The sequence below is a fragment of the Typha latifolia genome, chromosome 3 (genome assembly GCF_019914945.1).
Source record: "Typha latifolia isolate L0001 chromosome 3, TyphaL0001v2, whole genome shotgun sequence".
In the NCBI taxonomy this organism is placed as follows: Eukaryota; Viridiplantae; Streptophyta; class Magnoliopsida; order Poales; family Typhaceae; genus Typha; species Typha latifolia.
In genome coordinates this window covers 16,806,572-16,829,010 of record NC_133088.1, presented here as the reverse complement: position 1 = coordinate 16,829,010, position 22,439 = coordinate 16,806,572, and the positions used below count along the sequence as shown (strand labels likewise).

The 22,439-nt window shown below is 42.2% G+C and overlaps 5 protein-coding genes across 6 annotated transcripts; 2 read left to right on the top strand and 3 right to left on the bottom strand.

Moving 5' to 3' along the window:
• Positions 1-178: 178 nt before the first annotated feature.
• LOC140784037 (subtilisin-like protease 4) lies at positions 179-2,528 on the top strand. The gene has a single exon (XM_073131213.1). The coding sequence runs from the start codon at positions 179-181 to the stop codon at positions 2,462-2,464; it is 2,286 nt and encodes a 761-aa protein (XP_072987314.1). The 3' UTR covers positions 2,465-2,528.
• Positions 2,529-2,654: 126 nt separating this feature from the next.
• LOC140784628 (subtilisin-like protease) lies at positions 2,655-5,335 on the bottom strand. The gene is made up of 2 exons (XM_073132125.1): positions 4,759-5,335; positions 2,655-4,474 (listed from the first exon to the last, which is right to left on the bottom strand). The coding sequence occupies exons 1-2, from the start codon at positions 5,328-5,330 to the stop codon at positions 2,740-2,742; spliced, it is 2,307 nt and encodes a 768-aa protein (XP_072988226.1). The 5' UTR covers positions 5,331-5,335; the 3' UTR covers positions 2,655-2,739.
• A 907-nt stretch (positions 5,336-6,242) lies between these two features.
• LOC140784820 (subtilisin-like protease 4) lies at positions 6,243-8,759 on the bottom strand. Its single transcript, XM_073132397.1, has 2 exons — positions 8,224-8,759; positions 6,243-8,104 (listed from the first exon to the last, which is right to left on the bottom strand). Exons 1-2 carry the CDS (start codon positions 8,745-8,747, stop codon positions 6,409-6,411), a joined length of 2,220 nt encoding a protein of 739 aa, XP_072988498.1. The 5' UTR covers positions 8,748-8,759; the 3' UTR covers positions 6,243-6,408.
• A 1,062-nt stretch (positions 8,760-9,821) lies between these two features.
• Positions 9,822-12,606, top strand: LOC140785371 (uncharacterized). Its single transcript, XM_073133256.1, has 2 exons — positions 9,822-10,898; positions 12,194-12,606. Exons 1-2 carry the CDS (start codon positions 10,592-10,594, stop codon positions 12,406-12,408), a joined length of 522 nt encoding a protein of 173 aa, XP_072989357.1. The 5' UTR covers positions 9,822-10,591; the 3' UTR covers positions 12,409-12,606.
• An 860-nt stretch (positions 12,607-13,466) lies between these two features.
• Positions 13,467-20,436, bottom strand: LOC140785121 (uncharacterized). Of its 2 annotated transcripts, XM_073132862.1 has the most exons (10): positions 20,033-20,436; positions 19,547-19,833; positions 17,116-18,469; positions 16,848-16,966; positions 16,620-16,744; positions 16,098-16,197; positions 15,848-15,925; positions 14,715-14,798; positions 14,023-14,108; positions 13,467-13,843 (listed from the first exon to the last, which is right to left on the bottom strand). In XM_073132862.1, exons 3-10 carry the CDS (start codon positions 18,356-18,358, stop codon positions 13,666-13,668), a joined length of 2,013 nt encoding a protein of 670 aa, XP_072988963.1. In that variant the 5' UTR covers positions 18,359-18,469; positions 19,547-19,833; positions 20,033-20,436; the 3' UTR covers positions 13,467-13,665. The 2 variants fall into 2 exon arrangements, with proteins under 2 accessions (XP_072988963.1, XP_072988964.1); XM_073132863.1 differs by lacking the exons at positions 13,467-13,843; positions 14,023-14,108 and having other exon boundaries at positions 15,822-15,925.
• Positions 20,437-22,439: the final 2,003 nt, after the last annotated feature.

Genomic DNA, 22,439 nt, shown 5'->3' with positions numbered 1-22,439 from the left:
AGAAGGGATTAGCCACATAATTCACGCCGGCCTTCTCTTAGCTGTTAATTAGAAAAGCTACCTCTTGTCGTCGTTCTATGATCTCCAAACTATATAAACACCTCCCATGCACGCACGTATATATATATATATATATCGACCCATTACTAACCAAATTATCACTTCCCTATTTTTAGACATGGAACTCCTCGATCTCTCATCCTTCCTCTCAGTTATCTCCTTCCTTTTCCTTTTACTCTCCAACTCTTACTCAGTAAGAGCTGCTACCGAGAGCGCCGCCGTCCTCAGCGATAACTCACTCGAGCCGAAGACCTACATAATTCATGTGCAACCGCCGGCTTCCACCGCATTCGCCACGCCCGACGACCAAAAGACATGGTACAAGTCCTTCGTCCCGACGGAGACCCGGCTAGTCCACTCCTACACCAACGTCGTCAACGGCTTCGCGGCGAGGCTGACGGAGCACGAGCTCAGGGATCTCTCGGTGATGCCGGGATTTCTCCGCGCCTACCCTGACCGTCTTTACTCCCATAAGACCACCCACACGCCGAAGTTCTTAGGCTTGCAATTGCGAGGAGGGGCGTGGGGGGCATCCGACGGCGGGAGAGGAATTATAATCGGAGTGCTCGACACTGGGATTTTTCCCGATCATCCTTCTTTTAGTGGAGACTCGATGCCAGCGCCACCCGCGAAATGGAAAGGCACGTGTGAGTTCAACGGCAGCGCGTGTAATAACAAGCTCATCGGAGCGAGGGCCTTTCTTAGTGGCTCTAATGCTATGAAAGGAAAAGAGAAAGCTTCCATGATGACGGCACCGGTAGACGAGGAAGGACATGGTACCCACACGGCGAGCACCGCAGCCGGCGCCATGGTGGCAGGCGCTCAAGTGCTCGGTGAAGCTAAGGGCTACGCCGTCGGCATGGCGCCGCTCGCCCACCTTGCCATTTACAAGGTTTGCGACGAGATCGGTTGCGCCAGCTCAGACATTTTGGCCGGTATGGACGCCGCAGTATCCGACGGGACCGACGTCCTCTCTCTCTCCCTCGGCGGAGAGTCGATACCATTCTACGAAGATAGCATCGCTGTCGGCGCCTTTGGGGCTATAGCGAAGGGAGTCTTCGTCAGCTGCGCCGCAGGCAACTCCGGCCCGGTCGACAGCACGTTATCCAATGAGGCCCCTTGGATCCTCACCGTGGCGGCGAGCACCATGGATCGGAACATAAGGACGACGGTGAGACTCGGCAATGGCCATGAATACAACGGCGAGTCGCTATACCAGCCGGAGATGTCGGCCACCACCTTCTACCCTTTGATCTACGCCGGAGCTAGCGGTAAACCCGATGCACAACTCTGTGGAAACGGCTCATTGGACGGCTTCGACGTCAAGGGCAAGATCGTCTTCTGCGAGCGCGGTGGTGGCATCGCTAGGATCGAGAAGGGTGCCGTCGTTGCAAGTGCTGGCGGCGTCGGCATGATATTGATGAACCAAGCGCCCGATGGATACAGTACGCTCGCCGATGCCCACGTCCTCCCGGCGTCGCACGTCAGTTTTGCAGATGGATCAATGATCAAATCCTACATCAATTCTTCATCATCTCCCATTGCAACTATTCTCTCCAAGGGGACTGTCCTCGGAATTTCTCCGGCTCCGGCCGTCACGTCGTTCTCTTCTCGAGGACCGAGTCTGGCAAGCCCGGGGATTCTTAAACCGGATATAACCGGGCCCGGGGTGAGTGTTCTGGCCGCCTGGCCTTTCGCAGTCGGGCCTCTATCGGCAGCCAATTCCAGTACGACCTTCAACATAATATCCGGCACGTCCATGTCGACGCCTCACCTTAGCGGGATCGCTGCGTTAATAAAAAGCGCACACCCTAACTGGTCGCCGGCCGCGATCAAGTCAGCCATCATGACGACAGCCGACGTACTAGACCGCAGCGGGAATCGGGTAGTTAACGAACTGCTTGCCCCTGCCGATCTCTTTGCCATGGGCGCCGGACACGTCAACCCGGATAAGGCCATGGACCCCGGCCTAATTTACGACCTCAGTTCATATGATTACATCCCCTACCTATGTGGGTTGGGTTACACCAGCGCACAAGTAACCGTAATCGTTCGCCGGTCGATCGACTGTTCGACGGCTAAGAGTATTCCCGAAGCCCAGCTGAACTACCCATCAATCTCCGTCCCGCTGACGACGAAGATTGTCTTCGTGCGTCGGACGGTGAAGAACGTCGGGGATGCAGCGTCGGTGTACTACGCAGAGGTCGATATGCCGAAGGGAGTGCGCGTGAGGGTGACACCGGCGGTACTCCGGTTCGAGGAAGTAAATCAAGAGATGAGTTTTATGGTGGCCTTCTACCCGAGTGCTAAACTTAGTAGCGGACAAGTGTTGCAGGGGTTCCTGAAGTGGACGTCCGAGAAGCGTGTGGTGAGGAGTCCGATCTCAGTCACCTTCAAGGGTTAGAAATGGGTGATTGCTATGGTGTCGTCGGCTTGCCGCCTCTATATCTGATTTCCTAGTTGCTTATTTTGGCTTACTTGTTTTCTTTTACCTTCTTTTTGTTGGTATAAAAGTACCTTCTTAATGTTTAGAAGGTCGAAAACTCGATCAATGTGGTCAAGTTTAATAGTATATGGCAAACTGGCAATGACACTGAATTCAAATATGTCACCAGTATATAGTTAATAATAACCGGAACACCTTATGAAGAATTCCCAATCACAGTACTCGTAGAAATTTTATTGGAAGTTAATGGAGATTGGGCTTCTGACGACGTACTTTTGTGACACCCACTTCAACTGGCCTTGTACCGTGCCGGGGACACCACCGCTTCGTTTGAAGTAAAGAACGAAACTCTTCTTCTGATTCGCATACTTGAACGTCAAAATTTTCGGCTTCACGCTCACTGACACACCTTTTGGCACATCGATTACCGGCAAGTATGTGGCCGGAGCCTCTCCAACGTTCGTCGCCGTCCGGACTATCCTCACTGGGTTCTTCAAATTGTCGGCAAGGGATACTACGATCGCCGGGTAGTTGAGCTGGCTTTCGGAAATCTTCCTCAAGGCCGAACAGTTTACAGTAGAAGAATCGCGATGGACGATGGCGCCAAGTTGGACGTCCGTGTACTGCAATCCGCAGAGGTAACCGATGTACTCGTTGGGGGTGATGTCGTAAACCAGCCCCGGATCGATGGCTTTCGGAGGATTGACGTGGCCGGCGCCCGTCGCGTAGTAGTCTGCGGGGAGGTCTCTCTCGTCGCGGATCAGCTTCCCGTCGTGGGCTGTCAGATAGGAGGTCGTCATGATCGCGGACTTGATTGCCGCCGGCGACCAATTCGGGTGAACTTCCTTGATCAGCGCGGCGATACCTGCGAGGTGCGGCGTCGACATGGACGTGCCGGAGATCACGTTGAAATTCTTCGTCTTGTGACTCCATATAGGCGTCTCGACAGACTCAGGCCATGCGGCGAGGACGTTCACGCCGGGGCCAGTGATGTCCGGCTTAAGGATCCCGGGGCTTTGGACGCTCGGCCCTCGTGAGGAGAACGACGTGATCGCCGGAGACGATGGTACGTGCATGACCGTGCCTTTGAAGACGAACATCGCAGTCGGCTTCGGTGTTGAGTGGATGTAGTCCATGATCTTGGTGCTGTCGGCGTACGCGACATGCGAAGCCGGGAGGACGTGGGCATCCGCCAGTGTGCTGTACCCTTCTTCCGGCTCGTTCATTAATATCATCCCGGCTCCACCCGCGGCGCGCACCACGCCTCCTTTCTCTATTCTACCGTTGATGCCGCGCATGCAGACCACGATCTTTCCGCGGACGTCGAATGTTCCATCGAACGACCCGTTGACGCAGTACGAGGCCTTTGGATTGCGGCTGTCGCTGGCGAACACCAGAGGCAGCATCTCCATCGTAAGGTTCTTGGGCTGGTACAAGGATTCGCCGTCGACTTCGAGTCCGTTGCCAAGTTTGACGGTCGACACGATGCGCCTGTCCATGGTGCTCGCCGCCACGGTTAGGACCCACGGAGCCTCGTTGGAGAGGGTTCTAGATCCGGGCCCGTCGTTCCCGCCGGCGAAGCTGACGAAGACTCCTTTTGCTATAGCGTGGAACGCGCTGGCGGCGGAAAAGTCCTCGTAGAAAGGCACCGACGGTCCTCCTATTGAGAGAGAGAGCACATCAGCACCGTCGTGGATCGCGGCGTCCATCCCGGCGGTCATGTCAGTCATTAAGCACCCAACGTCCGGGGAGCACACCTTGTACACCGCCAAGTGTGCGCGTGGTGCCATCCCGGAAGCGACCCCCTTCGCGTTGCCGAAGACGGCCGCGTTCCGTACGAATGCCCCAGCGGCCGTGCTCGCCGTGTGGGTCCCGTGCCCTTCCACATCATAAGGTGGAATAGTGGCCGTCGAGTTAGTCACCATCGACCTTACGAACGTCCGAGCCCCGATCAGCTTGTTGTTGCACCTACAGTCACTCGACCATATACGATGCTTAGTCTCGTACCAAGTATCATCTACTCAAATAGGGAAATGTAATCAAATAACACCCTGATTTTGCGATTAACTCTCAAAACTTCGAGCTATTATATTCATATCACACTTTGTGATCAATCTCTAACAAAATAGTATCTAAGACCTAAACTTGTCTCCTTTATTTGTCTTTTAAAAATACCCTTGACATTTTTTTTGTTAACGGTAATTTAGAAGTTCGGTCAAATTTGATAGTATCGACTATATATATGTACACACCTCTTGAAATCGCAGCGTCCCCTCCACTTCCGCGGCGGTGGCGGCATGCCCTTGTCGTCGAAGGACGGATGATCCGGCCTGATGCCGGTGTCCAGAACCGCAATGATCATCCCCTTCCCCATGTGTGACTCGTTCCATACACCATGATGCCTCATAGGTAGACCTAAAAACTTTGGGGTGTGGGTGGTCATCAGTTTGAAGATGCGATCGGGGATGGCGGAGACGAACCACTCCTTCTTGGATATCTCCTCCACCTCCTTCTCCATCAGCCGTGCAGCGAAGCCGTTCGCCACCTCGCTATAGGTGTAGAAAATCCGGTCGGATGGGATGATGTCGTCCTGTGAATCATCGTCGGTAGTGAGAGAGTTCGAGATGAGAGATGCGTATAAGTTAACTCGGTCATCGTGGCTGGTGACGTCCACGTCGGGAGGATGCCGAACGAGGATGATGTAATTCTTCAGTTGGCCGGCGTCGTCACCTAACGCATTGACAAGGTTGGCGAAGAGGAGCGCGGAGGTATAGAGGAAGAAGGAAAGGCAAAGGGAGAGCCGCATTGAAGAGGACGAAGGCATCTCCCCCTTCCAACTTCCAATAGAATTTTACAAGGAAGAAGACGTACGTTTATTAAATTCTTGTGGGTATTGCTAAACTTAGCGAGGTCTGAGATCGAACCTTCCGTTCCGTGAGTGGCTTAAATTGTATTAGGCCAAACACCCTCCAGCCTGGACTTGCATATAATAGAGATTGTATACCGGTACATAAAGAAAATCTTATTATTATTATTTATTATTTTAGCCTCGCTAGACATTCTAGTGTCCCAATTACTTTATAAAATTTTATTTTCATTTAAAAAAAGTTGTGCCTAGCTATTTTCCTGAATTCATAATTCCATTTCTACCTCCTATATAATATCTCAATTATAAATTGGATATCCCATATCTATGTTGAAAGAAATATAACTCATTATTTTAAGTGGAAATGCAGGTCGTTAATAGTCGTTAGAAGTCAAAGAGTCATATATTTTAGTTATATGAGAATAATTTTAACGTGAGATTTGGAATAATTTTTTCCTTCTCATAAATTATTCTCGTCTATTTTTCTCCGTATTTTTCATAGTTCGTTGTGTTATTTATCCTCTCTCTCTATGATGTATTTGGCAAACAAAAATTTTATAAGTAAATTATTTTGCGGTGTTTGAATGAAAAAAACTAGGGCTGTAATTTATTTTCTCCACTTTCCTAAATTTATTAATTTTTTATTAAAAATTTAAAATAATAGTTTTCATATTTTTATATATTATTATTTTTATTTAACACTTCTATTTTTCTAAATATTAATGAGCCTTAATTACTTATTTAAAAAATTATTATAAATTTCACCGCTTTCTTCCCTCCACTCCTTATCAACCAAACATACCTATAATATTAAAAATAAAGTCGTATCAAAGCTTTCAATAATCTTAATTGCTGAAATTTTAGTTAAGGGACTGTGTGGGCATACAATTGCTCACAAAAAAGGTGCCAAGACTCCAATACTCCATCCGACATTGAGAACTCATTAGTTCCAAATTCTAAGTAACAAATTAAGAAGCATGGCAGGAAGAACCTTAACCCGAATCACGATGCTCTCGATTCAAGATATTTAGCGATTCTAGTACAAAGCGATGGAAATTGGGCTTCGGACGACACGCCGCTTTGACACCCACTTAAAGTGCCCTTCCACCGTCTTGCGGCCGCCACCATCGATTCTTTCGAAGGAAATCGTGAAGGTCTTCTTCTGATTCACATGATTGAACGTTAATTTCGTCGGCACTACGCGCACTGACACTCCTTCCGGTGGATTAATCTCTAGCCAGTACGAGGATCGAGCTTCGCCAACGTTTGTTACCACCCGGGTTAAACTCACTGACGTGTTAGACTTCTCCGGGAGAAAAACGGAGATTGACGGGTAGTTGAGCTCGCTAGCAGTAATCTTCTTCACTTGCGAGCATTTTGCCGGAGGCCGGGGATGGATGATGGGCGATACTTGATCGTCGTTATAACCCAAGCCGCAGAGGTAAGGGATGTAGTCCTCGGGAGCAAGGTCATAAACCAGCCCGGGGTCCAACGCTTTCCGAGGATTGACATGGCCAGCGCCCATCGCGAAATAACTTGCAGGGCGGCGGGTTTCGTCGACGATCGGCTTCCCGTCGTGGTTTACGACATCGGCTGTCGTGATGATCGCGGACTTGACCGCCGCTGGTGACCAGTCCGGATGAGCTTTCCTGATCAACGCCGCGATACCGCATAAGTGCGGCGTCGACATAGATGTGCCAGACATAACTTTGAAGATTGTCGTGGAATAGTCCCAAGACTCAATGAGCATTTTATGTGACGCGGCGAGGATGTTTTCACCAGGGCCGGTGATGTCTGGCTTAAGAATCCCGGGGCTCTGAATGCTCGGCCCTCTCGAGGAGAAGGGGCTGACCGCCGGCGACCACGGCGCGTGCGGCAGCATGCCTTTGAAGATCAACGTTGCTGTCGGGTTTGCGGTTGAACGGATGTAGGCCACGATCTTGGTGCCATCAGCATACGCGACGTTCGACGTCGGGATCTCGGTGGGATCCGCCCTAGTGCTGTACCCATATATTTCGTAGTTTATAAAGATCACGGCAGCTGCACCCGAATCGATGAGGATCTCTCCATCTCCGCCACCGACCTCGCAGAGCACGATCTTCCCAGTAACATTAAAATCGTTCAGGGATCCGGTTCCGCATTTCGGCATTCCGTGGTCGCCGGCGTACACCAAAGGCATCATCTGCGGCACATAATTACCTGGCTGGAATATGGTCTGGCCGTCGAATTCGAGTCCATTGCCGAGTTTGACCGTCGATACGAAGCGCCTGTCGGTGGTGCTCGCCGCCACGGTTAGAACCCATGGCGCCTCGTTTTTGAGAGTATTACGTTTGGGCCCATCGTTCCCGGCGGAGCAGCATACGAAGACTCCTCCATTGATAGCATAGAACGTGGCGATCGCCACGATATCCTTGTAAAATGGAGCTGAGTGCATTCCCATGGATATGGAGAGCACGTCGACGCCGTCTTGAACGGCGCTCTCGACCGCGGCCATTATATCCGTGTCCATGCACCCGCTTTCGCCGCAGGCTCTGTACATCGCTAGGTGCGCGCGGGGAGCCATCCCGGAGGCAACCCCGTTAGCCATGCCGTAATAGCTCGCTTCCCGTACGAACGCGCCGGCCGCGGTGCTGGCAACGTGCGTCCCGTGCCCATCCACATCCTCCGGATTCTGTCGAGCCTCGGATGACCCATTGTTGAACGCCTGCCCTCCGATCAGCTTGTTGTTGCACCTTTATTAATTACGAGTGAGCACATAGATGCGTGCCTGCTTTAATTAGTACGTATTACTTTAACAAATTTCATATCAACTACATGCACGCATCTATACTTAAGGAGTTTTGATTTGCACCTTTGGAAGTCGCAACGGCCTCTCCATCTGGAGGGTGGTGTCGGCATCCAAGTGTCATTGAACGACGGGTGGTCGGATTTAATACCAGAATCTATGATCCCAACGATCACCCCTTCCCCCATGTTCGACGACTCGTTCCACACGCCGCCGACGCCGCTTAGACCCAAGAACCTAGGGCTATAGGTTGTCATCAACTCGTACGTGCTGCTAGGGATGGCGTACGCGAACCACGCGTTCTTCGCCATCTCCTCCACCTCCTTCTCGGTCAGCCGAGCGGCGAAGCCGTTCACCACATCGCGGTAGGAATAGATGAGCCGGTCGGACGATGGGAGCTCGTGATCAGTTCCCGTAAGGGACTTCGACAATAACGAGGCGTGCCATTTGTCCCGGTTGTCGTTGTTAGAGATGTTCGCATTAGCTAAATGGCGAAGGATGACGACGTAGTTCTTTATATCGTCACCAAATACATTGGAAAGACTCGACAAGAGGAGGAAGAGGGATAGGGTGAGCCCTCGAGTATCCATCGGAGAGATGAGATGAACGTAGGTTAGCTCACAAGATGATATTTTGAGGAGGGTAGTGTATTTAATACACGTATACTCTGTATTGCTAAACTTGGGTTGGGTCTAAGATGGAAAGGTTGCTACTCATGGGTGGTGCAAAATATTGAGCCAACCGTCAACAGTTATTATTTCTCAGCAGTTGCATGTTTTGATCAAAACTTATATATAAAGAAGACGAGCAATATGAGTTCATCGCCACACGAATTTGTTGTTATATTCTCCAGCATCGTATAAAATTCCTTTTGAGAGATAATAAAGACTTCTATGGCATTCCAATTGAATCATAAACTGTCAGATGAGGACAAGTCGAATTCTTTATTCTTAATGAGAAATCGTATATCTCCATGTGTAAATTTGTAACGGGTTGTTAGAAATTGGCCGAGATTTGTTAGAAATCAAAGAGTCGTAAGTTTTAAAGTCATAAATTGTAGGAGGCTAAGCTCATAAATTATAAAAAATTAATGAGTAAATATGAGATCTAGCTATATATAGTAAACCAATTATTGATTGGCATACAATTATACTAGACTACAAGACTACATTCGACAATGATAATTATAATCTCTATGTCATAAGTAACTTCCAAATGCTTAACAATTAAGAGACATCATTGGAACATCCAGACTAATTATAAAACAGAAATTTATGAGATCCAATTATGATCCTCAAGTGTCCACTAACTTTCGTACTGATAAAAAAAAGGAGCGAATTTTATATAACTATATATACCTGTATCAGCTCTTGTATATATAATTCAGATGCCGCAATATACGCGATAAAATATATACTAATACTACGTATAGTTGATGTAGGATTTGCGTACAAATGCAGCATCAAAGAAACAAAATTCACAGTACTTGGTAATAACATATATACACTTATGACCTCATCCCCAATTACATATCAAACACATGCGTGTGTTCAATTCACTTCCTATTTTCCTTCAGGTTTTATGCTCGACGAATTGCCGATGGCGGCGAACCTCGACGAGAAGTTGCGATGAAATCTCCCCTCCTCGTCCTCCTCCAGTAAACCCTCGTCAAAATTTTGCGCATAGCTCAAGGGATCGTAATTGAAATTACCCCTCTTGACCAACAGCTTACCTCTCCGACGACGCTCGCTCTGATACCGCGTCAGCTTTCGCCACAGCGACGACAAACGGATTCGCCTCCAGCATGAGAAGATGCAATGCCTTTCCTGCACTCCTTCGTCCTCCTCCATCTCCTCCTTTCACCCTTCCCTTTTGATAGAGAGAGAGAGAGAGAGAAAGAGAGAGATATAAGACTTGGAATATAAGTGGAAGGAGTTAGGCGTGGAGTGTTGGGCAAAGCATGCGCTCTGATGTTAGATGATAAGATGATGGTCGAAAGAACTGGTCATAAAGACAGCAAGGTGAGGTGGGGGCCAGGCCGAGAACATGGGAGGCATGTGGAGATGGCACAGGTGGCGTCGGATTTGCGATGTACGACTCTGATCTGGATCGGTGATGGGAGGGGGAGGAGGTCCACAGGCCGCGTCGTGGTTTGTTGTGTAGCTAAAAGGGAATCTTTTTTGTTTGTAATCATGTGAGCCAGAGGTGGGCTCATAGAATGGTTGGATCACGTAGTAGATTTTAGTCAATAAGTGGGCCCATGGAACTATAAGATATGATATATGTATATAGGCCTACTAGATCCAAACTCTTAGCCGGTCTATAATAATGGGCTTTGATCGGCCCAGCCCGGTCTTGCTTGATAGCTCTGCCGCTCTCTCTATCTCCGTGTCGTTCGAGAGCTAGAGCTCTATAGGGTTTGCTCTCGTCCAAAATGATGCCGACCAATTCGCAGAGGGAAGCCCCAACCCTACGCAAGAGGAAGTCGGTGGAAGCGGAGGACGAAGGAGAGGAGGAGGAGGAGGAGGTGGTGGTGGTGGGGATCCGCGAGCTCGAGCGGGAGGTGAGCGAAATGGGCCGTAGGATTCTCGAGTACCGGAGGACCATCCCAGATCGCCTCCTAGAGGGCCTCTCCGCGAGCCTCGTCTCGCAGAGGCCGCATCTTCCACCTCAGGTTGTGGGTGTCTCTTCTCTCTTGGATCGCTCCGCCCAAGCCGGAGTGAGCGGTGACCTGGTCGCCGGTATGTTCCCTTTGGTCCAAATCCTTGTTTTCCTTGTTAGGGTTTCGTTTCAAGGAGGTGGTGCGTCAGATTATCTTTTGTTTGGTGAAGGCTTTGATAAGTGCATTGCGGGTAGAGATGCATTAGAAAAATCGTAGCTTTATAATTCTGTTTGAGATCTTTGGCTGATTGTGTTCGGTTTTTTAGGGTCAAGACCTTTATGAAATTGATCTCAGATACAATACATCATCACAATCCGTGCTATGTGGATTTTGGAGTATAAGAATGACCTTATGATGGAATTATGTATGGTTTGTTACCAATGACCTTCGCTGGATGAATTGTGTGGTTATTGGTGGGTTAGGAACTAATATACTAGTAATGTAGCTCAGAACATTGTATTAGTATCTAGGTTATTATATTATATGTGAAGAATGATGCTTTTGCAACTTTGCTACTTTCTGTGCCCTTATATTCCCACAGTAACTTTATCATTACAGTTCAAACGACGAAATTGGGAACAAGGTTTTCCTATCCTCCATCAAAAGTCAGATATTCATGTTAGCTGAGATCTTCATCTAAAGTCAGATTGTGCCCCCCTTGCCTCATTGGTTCATTTTTTGCATGTCATTGTATCTTAAGTTGTTCTACTTCGTTCTAGTTCTTAACTTTACAAAGAATGATGTAATCCCCTTCTCCCTATCTTTGCTGGAAGACAAATTAAATAATACATGCTTTCCACTTGAATGCAATTCTACTATGAGCATATGAAAATCATTTAGGGGTAATTTTATCTTCTTTTTTTGCTTGTAATTACCCTGTATAAGTTTGTGGAGATAATTTTACAAATAATGTCTGCCTGTCGACTTATGAGCATATGAAAATCATTTAGGGGTAATTTTATCTTCTTCTTTTTTGCTTGTAATTACCCTGCATAAGTATGTGGAGATAATTTTACAAATAATGTCTACCTGTCGACTTATAATAGACTTTGGACTGGTGTACAGCAGCCAGAGCTACTTGATAGAACAACTTAGTCTGAGAGCTGATATTTTGTAATGTTGATCAAAATGCATAGCACTGACTCCTGGTCAATTAAATAGCACTATATCAGCTTGTGATTACATCGATTATCTGCTATCGTGGTATTTTAGAGACACCTTATTTTTGGTAATTATAAATATATTGGATGTTCTCAATGACTTCGCATCACAGCAGTGTGCTTAGCAAATTTCCTGAGTCCACTTTGGAAATGGTTTGTTTTGGTTATTTAGTTTCTCAGTGCCAACAATTAATGCTTTGCATTTAATCTGCAGAAGCCTGGGAACAATCTGGACAGAATGATGGGGCATCACTTGCAGAACCTGATCAAAGAATGCTCGAAAAATTAGATACTTTCCGAGCCAAAACTGCTAGCAACATTGCTGCAATGCCCATTATATTGAAGCGAATGAATGAATGTATTGCAAAGATAGAAAAACTTGAACAGTGTAACATAAAGATACATCCTGTTTTCACAAGAAAACTATAACATTGTGAAACTGTTGTGTTATGTTTGAAAGCCCCCTGATGTATATTGAGAAATTCAAAATGTGTATTAAATGTACCATTTGTACCATCTGGACTGGGTAGTTGATGCATCAGTCCTGATGAAAGCAATTGTTAAGTTCTTGTGAACTGTCTTCAGGTTTTCCTTTTCGAAATCGACTTTGCATAGCCTTTGTTGTCATTATTGTTCTGTCGTGTTTCTCATTAGCTTAGCGTTGCCTACTGTAAGACATGTCTTTTTTGTCAAATTCTCAGTGAGATTCTTGCAGCTCGATTCTTTCCATCTTTTTGATAATGATACTCAAATTTTATGATACTGTTTGTTTGTTTTGCCACTTGACTAGATTGTTTGAGAAATAATGGGTGCTTATAGCTATGTACCTGCTGAGAAGTAATGCTCGTAAGGAACTGTGGCTTTAAATGCTTGTCTTATTCACCGGATAGATTTACTCAAGTCTCAGGAAATTATGGATGAGAAAGGGGATCTGAATTATATTAGCAACCTTTACTTGGTAAATTACAGCTAAATTTTTCTCTTTATATTAAAAATAGTACGAAGTGCCTCCTGACTAGATCGTTGAAAGAAAAAAGTCAGTTTTTCAAACAGCAGCGGAAAAATTTTGTGTAGAAATGAAAGACTGGAATTTCTTCCACAGAATATATCCTGAAATTTTGTGCTTCTGAAATCTTGAAATAAATAAGAAACTGCATCACGAAGACAGAAGCTAAAGAGAGTTCTTTCTGCTTTTAACCTGAGTGTTATATGTAACAAACTTATCTTCCTTGCCAAAGCAAACATAAACAAACACAAGTTAAACATGTCAAAAGAGATGAAGGATTGCTGCTGGATATGATTCCTGCGCCTTGCGTTTGTTCTTTATCTGTGCTCAGGTCTGAATTCCAACTTGGGAAAGGAATAAGTACACTGGCGAATCGAACTGAAAGCAATAAGAACTGTCTGTCTCGCTCGATCAAACAAGAAAAACTTAAATAATACTTAAAAAAGAATCACAATTATAAAAAGAAGAGAAAACAAGGATATGCACTAAGATGCCTTAAATTCTATTATAAAAATCAAGGGAATTACAAAATCAACCCAAATAGGGGATAACATTTCAAACCATCATTTATTATCCGCAGCCTTGCCCATTTCTTCATGGCAAGATGTTGTATATCTATGCCATCAAAGTGAATTGACTCCAAAGAATCCTTGGTTACGGTAATAGTGCATGACCCCTGTCTAGGAATGCAATTTATGTGTACTCAGTTGCACAGTATCATCTGCCTCTTGTTCATTCTCAATGAATTTAGCTGGAAATTTTGGAACATCTAAAGAAAGAACAGCTTTCAGAAACTCATAAGATGCAAAGAAGATGGCTCCTTGCAATACATACATTGCCAACCTCGGAACCAAGCCCCTGAAAACAGTGAGTAGGCTCACATCATAAGTTATCCACCAATTACTTGACTTTCTGAGTAAATACAGTTACAAAAATCATAATTGAAGTAATTCAGCAATTAAATAGTTTGAAAGGTCAGAAGTGATTTTGCAGGAATAACTCAGTAAGACAATCAGAACCACTCAACTAAATGATACCTATAGAGACCCTGCAAACCCTCTTGCTTGGTAATTTCTTGAAGCGCATGAAAGACTCCATAATACTTGCCAAGAGTGCCTGGAGCCTGCACAGCATCATGAATTAGAAGCAGAAAACAGCATCTCATGCAACTGGCAACTAGCAACGTCCACTACCAACTAATTGGGACTAAAGGCTTGGTTATTGTCTGTCATGGTAACAGAAGTAATTGCAGGGCAAAATCCAGAGCCAACACTATGAAAATCTGAACCCAAAAGCATCAATGGTTGACCATTATAAGATCTGAATCATGAACTTGATGCTATTTCAAAGAACAGATCAGGTTGAATATAGGTAAAAATTGTTGACATCTCGAGCTGATAAACAGTATTCGTAAAAGAATCACAATTCAACTTTGCTGTAAGCATAGACAAGATCTAAAAGGAACATGACTCCTAAAGCCAGATCCACATCAACTAAGCATCTTAATTTCCAATGCATCAAGGCATTTAGTGCTCTCATTGCAGGCTCATGAAACAGATCAACTAAATAATTTTACGTATAAATAAATCCAAAATTAAAATTAAAGATGATGGTTTGGTACTTATTCTTGAGGCAAAATAGGATGTGAATGTCAAAGAAGTATGCCATAGATCGGTGAAAAGGTAAACTTGACTTCAGGTGAAAAAAAAATGCTGCATATAAAACTTACCTGTGTCTGTAACCTTGTCTTTACGACATCAAAGGGCGTTGTAAAAAGAGCAGCTGTAGATCCAGCAAGGCCTCCACATACTAACTGGAAAGATGTAACAAGTGAGTCCTTCTGCTAAAATACTTCAGTGATCATCCAAATCTAAAGTTCTAAACAATCAACACAGATACTGATAAATGACAGATCTAAGGAGAACAACATCATGTAAACTAAATGCAATTGAGAACATTGGCAAATCTGCTCCTTAACATAAAAGGTACAGAAGAGGAGAAGCTTATAGCTCCAAAATATGCTAGTCATCAAGAAAACTTGATCAGAATATACAGAAGTCAATGCTGACCCCTGCCAGAGTAATCTAATCTTGCAGACTTGATCCTAATAGCAACACAATTCATTACTGCACTAAGCTGGCACAGATGATTCACTAAGTGCTACTCATCATAGACAATTTCCCATCAATATGCAATTGGCAGAGAAATACACCAAATGGAGAGGGATCTATAATGAAGCAGACTTTCGGTGTTTGGCTACAACTAAATAATTTATTTCTCCTAGAAAGGATAGCAAATCCCTACAAAAATCAATTTGAGGAACAAAAAGAACCTAAGATGAAGTAGGCTAGACGGTCAGTTTGACAGATCTGCCTTATATGTCAAGATTTAAGCTTGTGCAATCCAATAGTGATGTCCAAAATCCAAATCATTCTAGACATAGGTCAAGAGAAGGATGATTATGTATAAGTGAGAAGCTAGGTTCATTTCTAAAATACAAACATAAACAACTTCTAAGACTAAATCAATACAACCAGAATGAATAGAATAAATTAATGTACATTATTCTGAATAAATAACTACCAGTGAATGTAAATTTTCTGTCATTTCTAGAATTCTGTGGGCTTAACATGCGGTTTCTTCATGAAATAGAAATGACAAGCTGTCTTGAATCAAAATTGGTTTATCACAAAATAATTAGGAAATACCACATGAGATCTTTGGAAAATGTAATAAGATTTAGAACCAGGTAATAGAGAAAATAACTGCAAATTGTGTTGAACAGGAGATTTTATCTTCAGGATGATAAAGGATTTTGTAGCTAGAATATAAGAACCTGAAAACAAAGGATAGAGAACTAACTGTTTGCCATGAACTGAGACTACCATTAGGTGCTGCTGATGTCAACATCATCTGCTTCAGCCTTTCATAGGTGTAGAACTGCAAGTAAGTTTAGTATGTAAGATTTCTAAAATCCTTATGGTTTTGTTAACGAGCAATAAATCAAATAAAGGTCAGAAAGAATAAAGTCTTTACAAGTCAGATGAGCCAACACTGATGCACCTTACAGTTGCCAAGTAAAACAAAAGCAAGAATAAAACATTCCAAGTACCTTAATGATAGAATGTGGAATATTTCTACAAAGAACTGCAAACCATCCGTCATACAGTGAAGTGACACCACCCTTTTCCACACATCCAATCAAGGCATTCCTGACACCACGTGATTCTTATTAGTGTTCAACAGATAGGAACTTTTATGGATGAAGCATATGAAGTGTATGAACCTGCAATAGTTCTAAGCTACTGATTAGAAACTGCATCCAACAACCTTGCCGATAGAAACAGAACATAAAACAGTAAGTTTAGTGTTGGCATAGATTAAATTAATGCTAGAGAATTATTCCATAAGCTTTTCGTTCTCGTTATTTTATAGTACACCTTGTAGAATCTAAGGCTTAAGAAGATCTTGGATTTTGCTGCAATATGAAGGTGTTCCTTCTTTCTCACTTTACCCTCGTAACTTTGGTGGCATTTTAACACCCTTTTATTATAGGAGTTGAAGTAATAATGGTGATCCCCAAATATTCGCGTATTACCAAGTATAGGATGAGAGTAACAGACACAACACATACCAGCAATTCTGATATTGTGAACCCACTTGCATCTGTTGCTTTATGCGTTCACTAGGAGTAAAGACAAATGAGGTTGCTATACTTGAACAACCACCTGCGATGCAGTGGGCTAAAGAATGGTACTCCTGTAAAGGAAGAAACAGTCAAACCAAGAGAAAGTAAATCATGTCTTCCTAAAATTTGCCCCAAAAATTGAGGAGCTTAGAGAAATGTGAGGAGAGAAACTACCTTTGGCAGAACAGGTATAAGAGCTCCCTTGACTGATTCATAGGTAAAGGTATAAATTGCAGATATTGGTGCTGAAGAAGTAATGTTGCTAGCAATTCCACGGTAAAGCCCCAATACACCTGTAAACATATATTTTATACAGTTAACAGTCTTCAGACTCCCAAATAATTTCAAAGACAGAAAGGGAATAAGATAACATGAAATTACAATGGCTCCAAGCTGTAAGCTCCAAATTTCACAATCTACAAAGTTTTGGCTAGAACTTTACCCTTTTCAGTTATGATACGACTGAGAACTTCGTAGAAAGATTTCTGACTTGTGCCGTTAGCCTGGATTACAGTCTTAACAGTATCAACAGGATGTAGACAAAGGCTAACCAAAGTTCCAGCCAAAGCTCCTGCCATAGCATTCCTATTTGTGGCAAATGCATTATGGAGTCTCTGTTGTATGGATGCCCAACTATGTGGAGAGTACCACTCTAAAACTTGATGTTGATGTAAGAAATCATCATTCTTATGAACATAATGTTCCTTCTTGGCAGAATTTTCTACTGCCAGGTTACTAGCCATAGAATGAGAATCTGTTTGATTTTTCTGCTGAGCATTAGTGCAATCTGTAGATGTAAAGAGTTCAATGTTGTAATCCAGGTCTAGACCGGTGGTCAGATTCCTCAAAACTATGATGGCCTCTTTAGTACTTGTGATTGATTGAAGTGAATACGTCGGATCAAGAGAATTATCATGCTGAAAATTTTCTCGATTCACATTGTTATCCTTTGAAGTGTCTTGGCAAATGCTTGTGGCATTACTCCCATTCTTCATACTGGTAGAAAAGTCAGCTGAATAGTTGTTTTTTTGGCTGATGGTGATATCGTCCTTTCCACGCTCCTCCACCATCACCAGATCTTTCATCTGATAATCCGTTTTCATACTTGTGCTTCCAGAAGGGCTTTCTAGTTCATTAGAAGCCTCTCTTTTTTCAACCTTACCAGTTTGAAATGAGTTTAGATGTGGAACTGTACCATCAGTCGGCACATGTTTCCAGATGAAAGAATTACTGATATCCCTATTGCATGAGGCAAAGAGTAATACTTTCTTTATTTCTTTAAGCTCTTCAAAAGACGACTTTGCTGACAATGGAGAACAGTTTTTATATTTGATATCATTTCCCATAGTTTCACAACTGCCAGATGCTAATTGCTGTTCTTTTTGGTCACTAGAGTAGTATGTAGTGCTTACTTTCTGACAAATCTCATGGTATTTGAAGCTTTCCTTGGTGCGAAGAACTGCTGGCTGACCAATAAAATCCCAGATCCCAGCAACTGCTGATACAAACTGCTGTGTACTCATTTTTCTGTGAGGAAACTTACTTTCTGACTGTGCACTGTTTTTTCCATGAGAAATGGACTTGGGAAGAAATGAATCTGGTTCAAGGGATTGTTTATCTAATGGAATCCACCAATAGTTTATGGAAGATTTGTAACTTTTTGATGTTCGACGTTGGGATGCCATTTTTTTTCAAAAGCCTTCAATTAGAAGAACCCTTGAGTCTTGAGAGCTATTGGGTTGACAATCTACACTAACAGGAATCTATAAATACTGTTGAGTATTGACCACTCAAAACTGCAAGAAGAAAAAAAAATTATATCAAGCAAATAAATAGCATAAGAAGATAATAGGAACATGTGAAGACAAATAAAGGAAAATTCTTTTGTGCTTCTGCCATTTCCTAATAGGTTATCTAGGCTGACAATTTCTAACTGAGAACATCAACCTAGTGGAATGACAAATGATTTCAAATGGTAAAACAAGAAATTTCAAATAGCTAGTCAGTTTGACAAAAGAGGAACATAAGCAAGATTAGGAGTCAGGGAGGGTCAGCGAATACTTTCTGTAATACCGAAATTTTATTAGAACATTGACATAGTATTCATAAATAGCTAGACAGGGAGAGTCCAATTTAAATGGCATAAACAGAAATCAGTTGCATACAGATAGACGATTGATAATTGATATCTCATAGGATGCTGAAATCTCTTTTCCACAGAATACAAGCAAGTTGCCTTTGACATCAAGGATTCAAGGTTGTCTAAAAAGTGGAAACTGCAAGGAAGAGTAAAACATAGCAGACTGTCTTGAAACTGAAACATAGTACTTACTAGTTTCACTCACATAAATATCATGAAAGTTAGGAACTGGCATCATTCATTCCTGTGTTTTTACTTTTTAGGAACACATTTATGACACTTTTCTACTCTATGATACTTGCCTTTGGGATATATCCAGAATCTTATTTACTCCCCTATAGTATTTTTTTACCCCTCTTATGCAATTTATCAATGCTTTTCTAGATAGCAATCTGTTCTTCAACTGGCATTAAATCTAACCATCAAACTACCGATCGAGAATAGAGTTCAATTCTAATTGAGAGAGAAACATATATTTGGGTACATGTTAAACTACCCAATTTACGATCCCTACCTGTTTCGTATACTCATACTGCTTTCACCACCAATGAATAAAGAATGACTGAATGAGTACATTACAACAATATCAATCCTTAGGTAGAAAGCGAAAGTAAGAAAGAGGAAGATAAGAATACACAAAACCAGTAAAATCAGACCAGAAGTTACATACTCTTCTCAGAACCATTTCATCAAACATTCTGCATGCACCATAATTCACAAAGCAGGCACATACCTATAGCATAGTGAGCGACGTCAAATAGATTGAAGAGCAAGTAGCCGTCAACAAGAAAAGCTCTCTCTTCTCGGTGGTAGGCTCTTAGAGGCCGTCCATTTCCTCTTTTAAAAGGACGGCAGAAGATAATGTTCTCGAGCAAGCATCGTTTTCTATTCTTATTGCTTCAATTATTCCATAACCGTCCTTGATTACTGACCAGTGTATTTCCTGCAGCATTTTCTTCGTGGGAAGAAGAGAAGCAGAGAGATTTTCCTCTGTGCACGTTTTTAGCTCTTCCCATCCATCTAGTTTAAATAATAACAGATAATGGAGCCGTGCAACAATCCAGTGAGAGAGATTAATTTTAATGATAACAATAATAATAATAACAACAACATCATTATCAAAAACAACAACAATAATAATAATAATAGATCCAAGTATTGGATTAGGGGATGATTGCCCATGTGCTCACCAAATAAGAGCAATCTTTGTGACAAATACCTGTCCTTGAATTCGTTAAGCCCGCGAAAAGATACCCAGATTTCAAAGCCACAGGTACAATTCGTGGAAGGGCAAATGACAAATTAATTTTATTTGCTCGATGGCGATGCTTCGACCAGCGATCTGAGATCTTGTGTTCTGATCACCACGGTGAAGTTTAAGTCAACAAGCCCAGGGTATCCATATCATCTTAGGCACTAGAATTATACTTCTTTATAAACCCTCTCTCTCTTAGGATTGGTGGACTAAATGCAACACTGAAGCTTAAAACGTGAATGTCACTTCTTGTAGCCCTCTATTTACTCACTTGAATTCTTACTTCTTCTTCTTCTTCTTCTTCTTCTTCTTCTTTTCATCTTAATCTTTCGCATAATTTGTCAATTGCCCTTCGATAGGGAATTCACAAGCTTAAGTTGTCATAGATATATATATATATATACATACAGCAAGCAGGCAATGGCATCTCCACTTTGCATCAGGGTCCGGATCAACCATAGTGCCATCACTGTAGATGGATTTGAGAAAAACTCAACTGTTGAAAAAGATCCTCTGGAGCCTGGATCAGCTGAGCAGCACTTCTCAGTGAGAGTGATGCCGCCGACCTGCCATCTCATCGAAAGCAAATTCAAGAATTAACACTCGCTTTCAGAATATTAATAGCATGAATACCTGTGGATGCCATGAACACACAACCAAACAACTCACACTTAGACACGTAGTAGCATCAGATAAACTAGGGTTAATTATATCTTTTACCTCTCTAAACATCAAGAAAAAGAAAAGAAACATATACAATCCTTAAACTATTTAAATGTATCATGATGTCATATTTATCAATATTTTGATAGAAGTAATCTATATTTATTCATCGATAGAAATAATCATAAAATTTTGACTAATTCAACAGATAGAAACTTCCTTTTCCTTTCATAATCTTTGAAATGATAAAGGAGAAATTAATGACAGTTTTATCTATTCAATTAGTTAGTCAATTCTTTTAATATTTTTTAACCAAGAGTCTAATCGAGAGAATCTAGTGGTACAATTAAATTATTCAAGAGGATGCATGTGTCTATCCTTTACCGGGCGCCAAAATTATAAAATTACTTATATAAAATAAATATATACGGTGATTCTATAAAATTTTATTGATATCAATTAAAGTTTTTCATCTACCGATGATAAAAGAAATAAAAGTTGAATAATTGCAAAGTTTTACATCTTTTGTGCTTATATGTATCCTTATGTCATTTTGATACCGAAGATGACACCTCCTTTTATTTATTTATTTACCTTTTGACAAAAAAGAAGAAGAAAAAAATTGCGACTCAGTAAAAGCACATTCCAAGTAGCAGCTCTGCCGCCTGGCCCACTTGCCTTTGTGGGGCCGAGCCAATGTGGCGTTCTCAGACGTCCGACGTTCACGTTCTTGCGTCCCACTAGCTATCCCATCTTCCCGGATAGACTGGTAGGTGGCAGCTCACCATACGGTCATAAATATTAACTTTTTTTCCTTTTTTTTTTTTTTTACTCACTTTGTCGCATAACGATAAGAGGTCATCAATTCGAATACAATTTTGAGCAAATTTTATTATTAGTAAATTATTTACTTGGTTTGGTAGCACATTGACTAGAAATTTAGATTGAAAGATCAGAAAAAGATAGATTGCCGAGCTTAAGTGCTTTTATATTAAAAATATATTAGTTATTTATTCAGCCCGTAGGGATTAATTTGTTTAAATAGTTTATAATATAACACTGTGCATTATAATGTAATTATGATTTATACACTACGTTTTTACTATTTGTAAATCGAGTCTTATGATTTAGCGAATTTGTGTAGAAACACCTTGGGCTAGATTTAAACTAACACCATCACAATATTCCGTTAAGTAGAAATATTTTATTTTTAAAATGACTAAAATATCGTTAGTATGACTTGGTTGAGAATATTTTTATAATTTTTTTTAATTTAGTTAACTTAAATCAGATATTTAATTAAGTTTAACTAACTGATATAACGGCAAAGTATTTTCTAAACATATTCACCAAATCATAGGATTTAATTTATAAATAATAAAAATATAAATGTAAATTATAATTTTATTAGTTCTAACTATAGCAAGAATATTCTATTTTAATTAAATTGTTTTTTAAAATTAAAGTTAGCTTTGCATAATAAGATTGTGTGGATAATTTAGAAAAAAATTAAATTAAATTTAGATAAAATATTTTCTCTTTTAGGAAAAGTGACGGGGTTTAACATTAAACTTTTTTTTTTCAAATTATCATGAAATTAAATGAAGGGAAAGATTTTTAATGCATGCTGAATGGAAGACAGATCTTTATTACTATCAGATCCTTTTATTTTAAAAAAAAAATAGGGGTAGTGCCAAAGAGATAAGGG

Excerpts from the sequence above, each read along its gene's own strand:
- LOC140785371 (XM_073133256.1), top strand. The coding sequence starts at position 10,592 with ATGATGCCGACCAATTCGCAGAGGGAAGCCCCAACCCTACGCAAGAGG. Across the intron at positions 10,899-12,193 it reads GAGCGGTGACCTGGTCGCCG|AAGCCTGGGAACAATCTGGA; the intron begins GTATGTTCCCTT and ends TTTAATCTGCAG.
- LOC140784628 (XM_073132125.1), bottom strand. The coding sequence starts at position 5,330 with ATGCCTTCGTCCTCTTCAATGCGGCTCTCCCTTTGCCTTTCCTTCTTC. Across the intron at positions 4,475-4,758 it reads GGACGCTGCGATTTCAAGAG|GTGCAACAACAAGCTGATCG; the intron begins GTGTGTACATAT and ends GAGTGACTGTAG.
- LOC140785121 (XM_073132862.1), bottom strand. The coding sequence starts at position 18,358 with ATGGCATCCCAACGTCGAACATCAAAAAGTTACAAATCTTCCATAAAC. Across the intron at positions 16,967-17,115 it reads TCGTATCATAACTGAAAAGG|GTGTATTGGGGCTTTACCGT; the intron begins GTAAAGTTCTAG and ends ATATGTTTACAG. Across the intron at positions 15,926-16,097 it reads TTCCACATTCTATCATTAAG|TTCTACACCTATGAAAGGCT; the intron begins GTACTTGGAATG and ends ACTTACTTGCAG.
- LOC140784820 (XM_073132397.1), bottom strand. The coding sequence starts at position 8,747 with ATGGATACTCGAGGGCTCACCCTATCCCTCTTCCTCCTCTTGTCGAGT. Across the intron at positions 8,105-8,223 it reads GGCCGTTGCGACTTCCAAAG|GTGCAACAACAAGCTGATCG; the intron begins GTGCAAATCAAA and ends TAATTAATAAAG.
- LOC140784037 (XM_073131213.1), top strand. The coding sequence starts at position 179 with ATGGAACTCCTCGATCTCTCATCCTTCCTCTCAGTTATCTCCTTCCTT.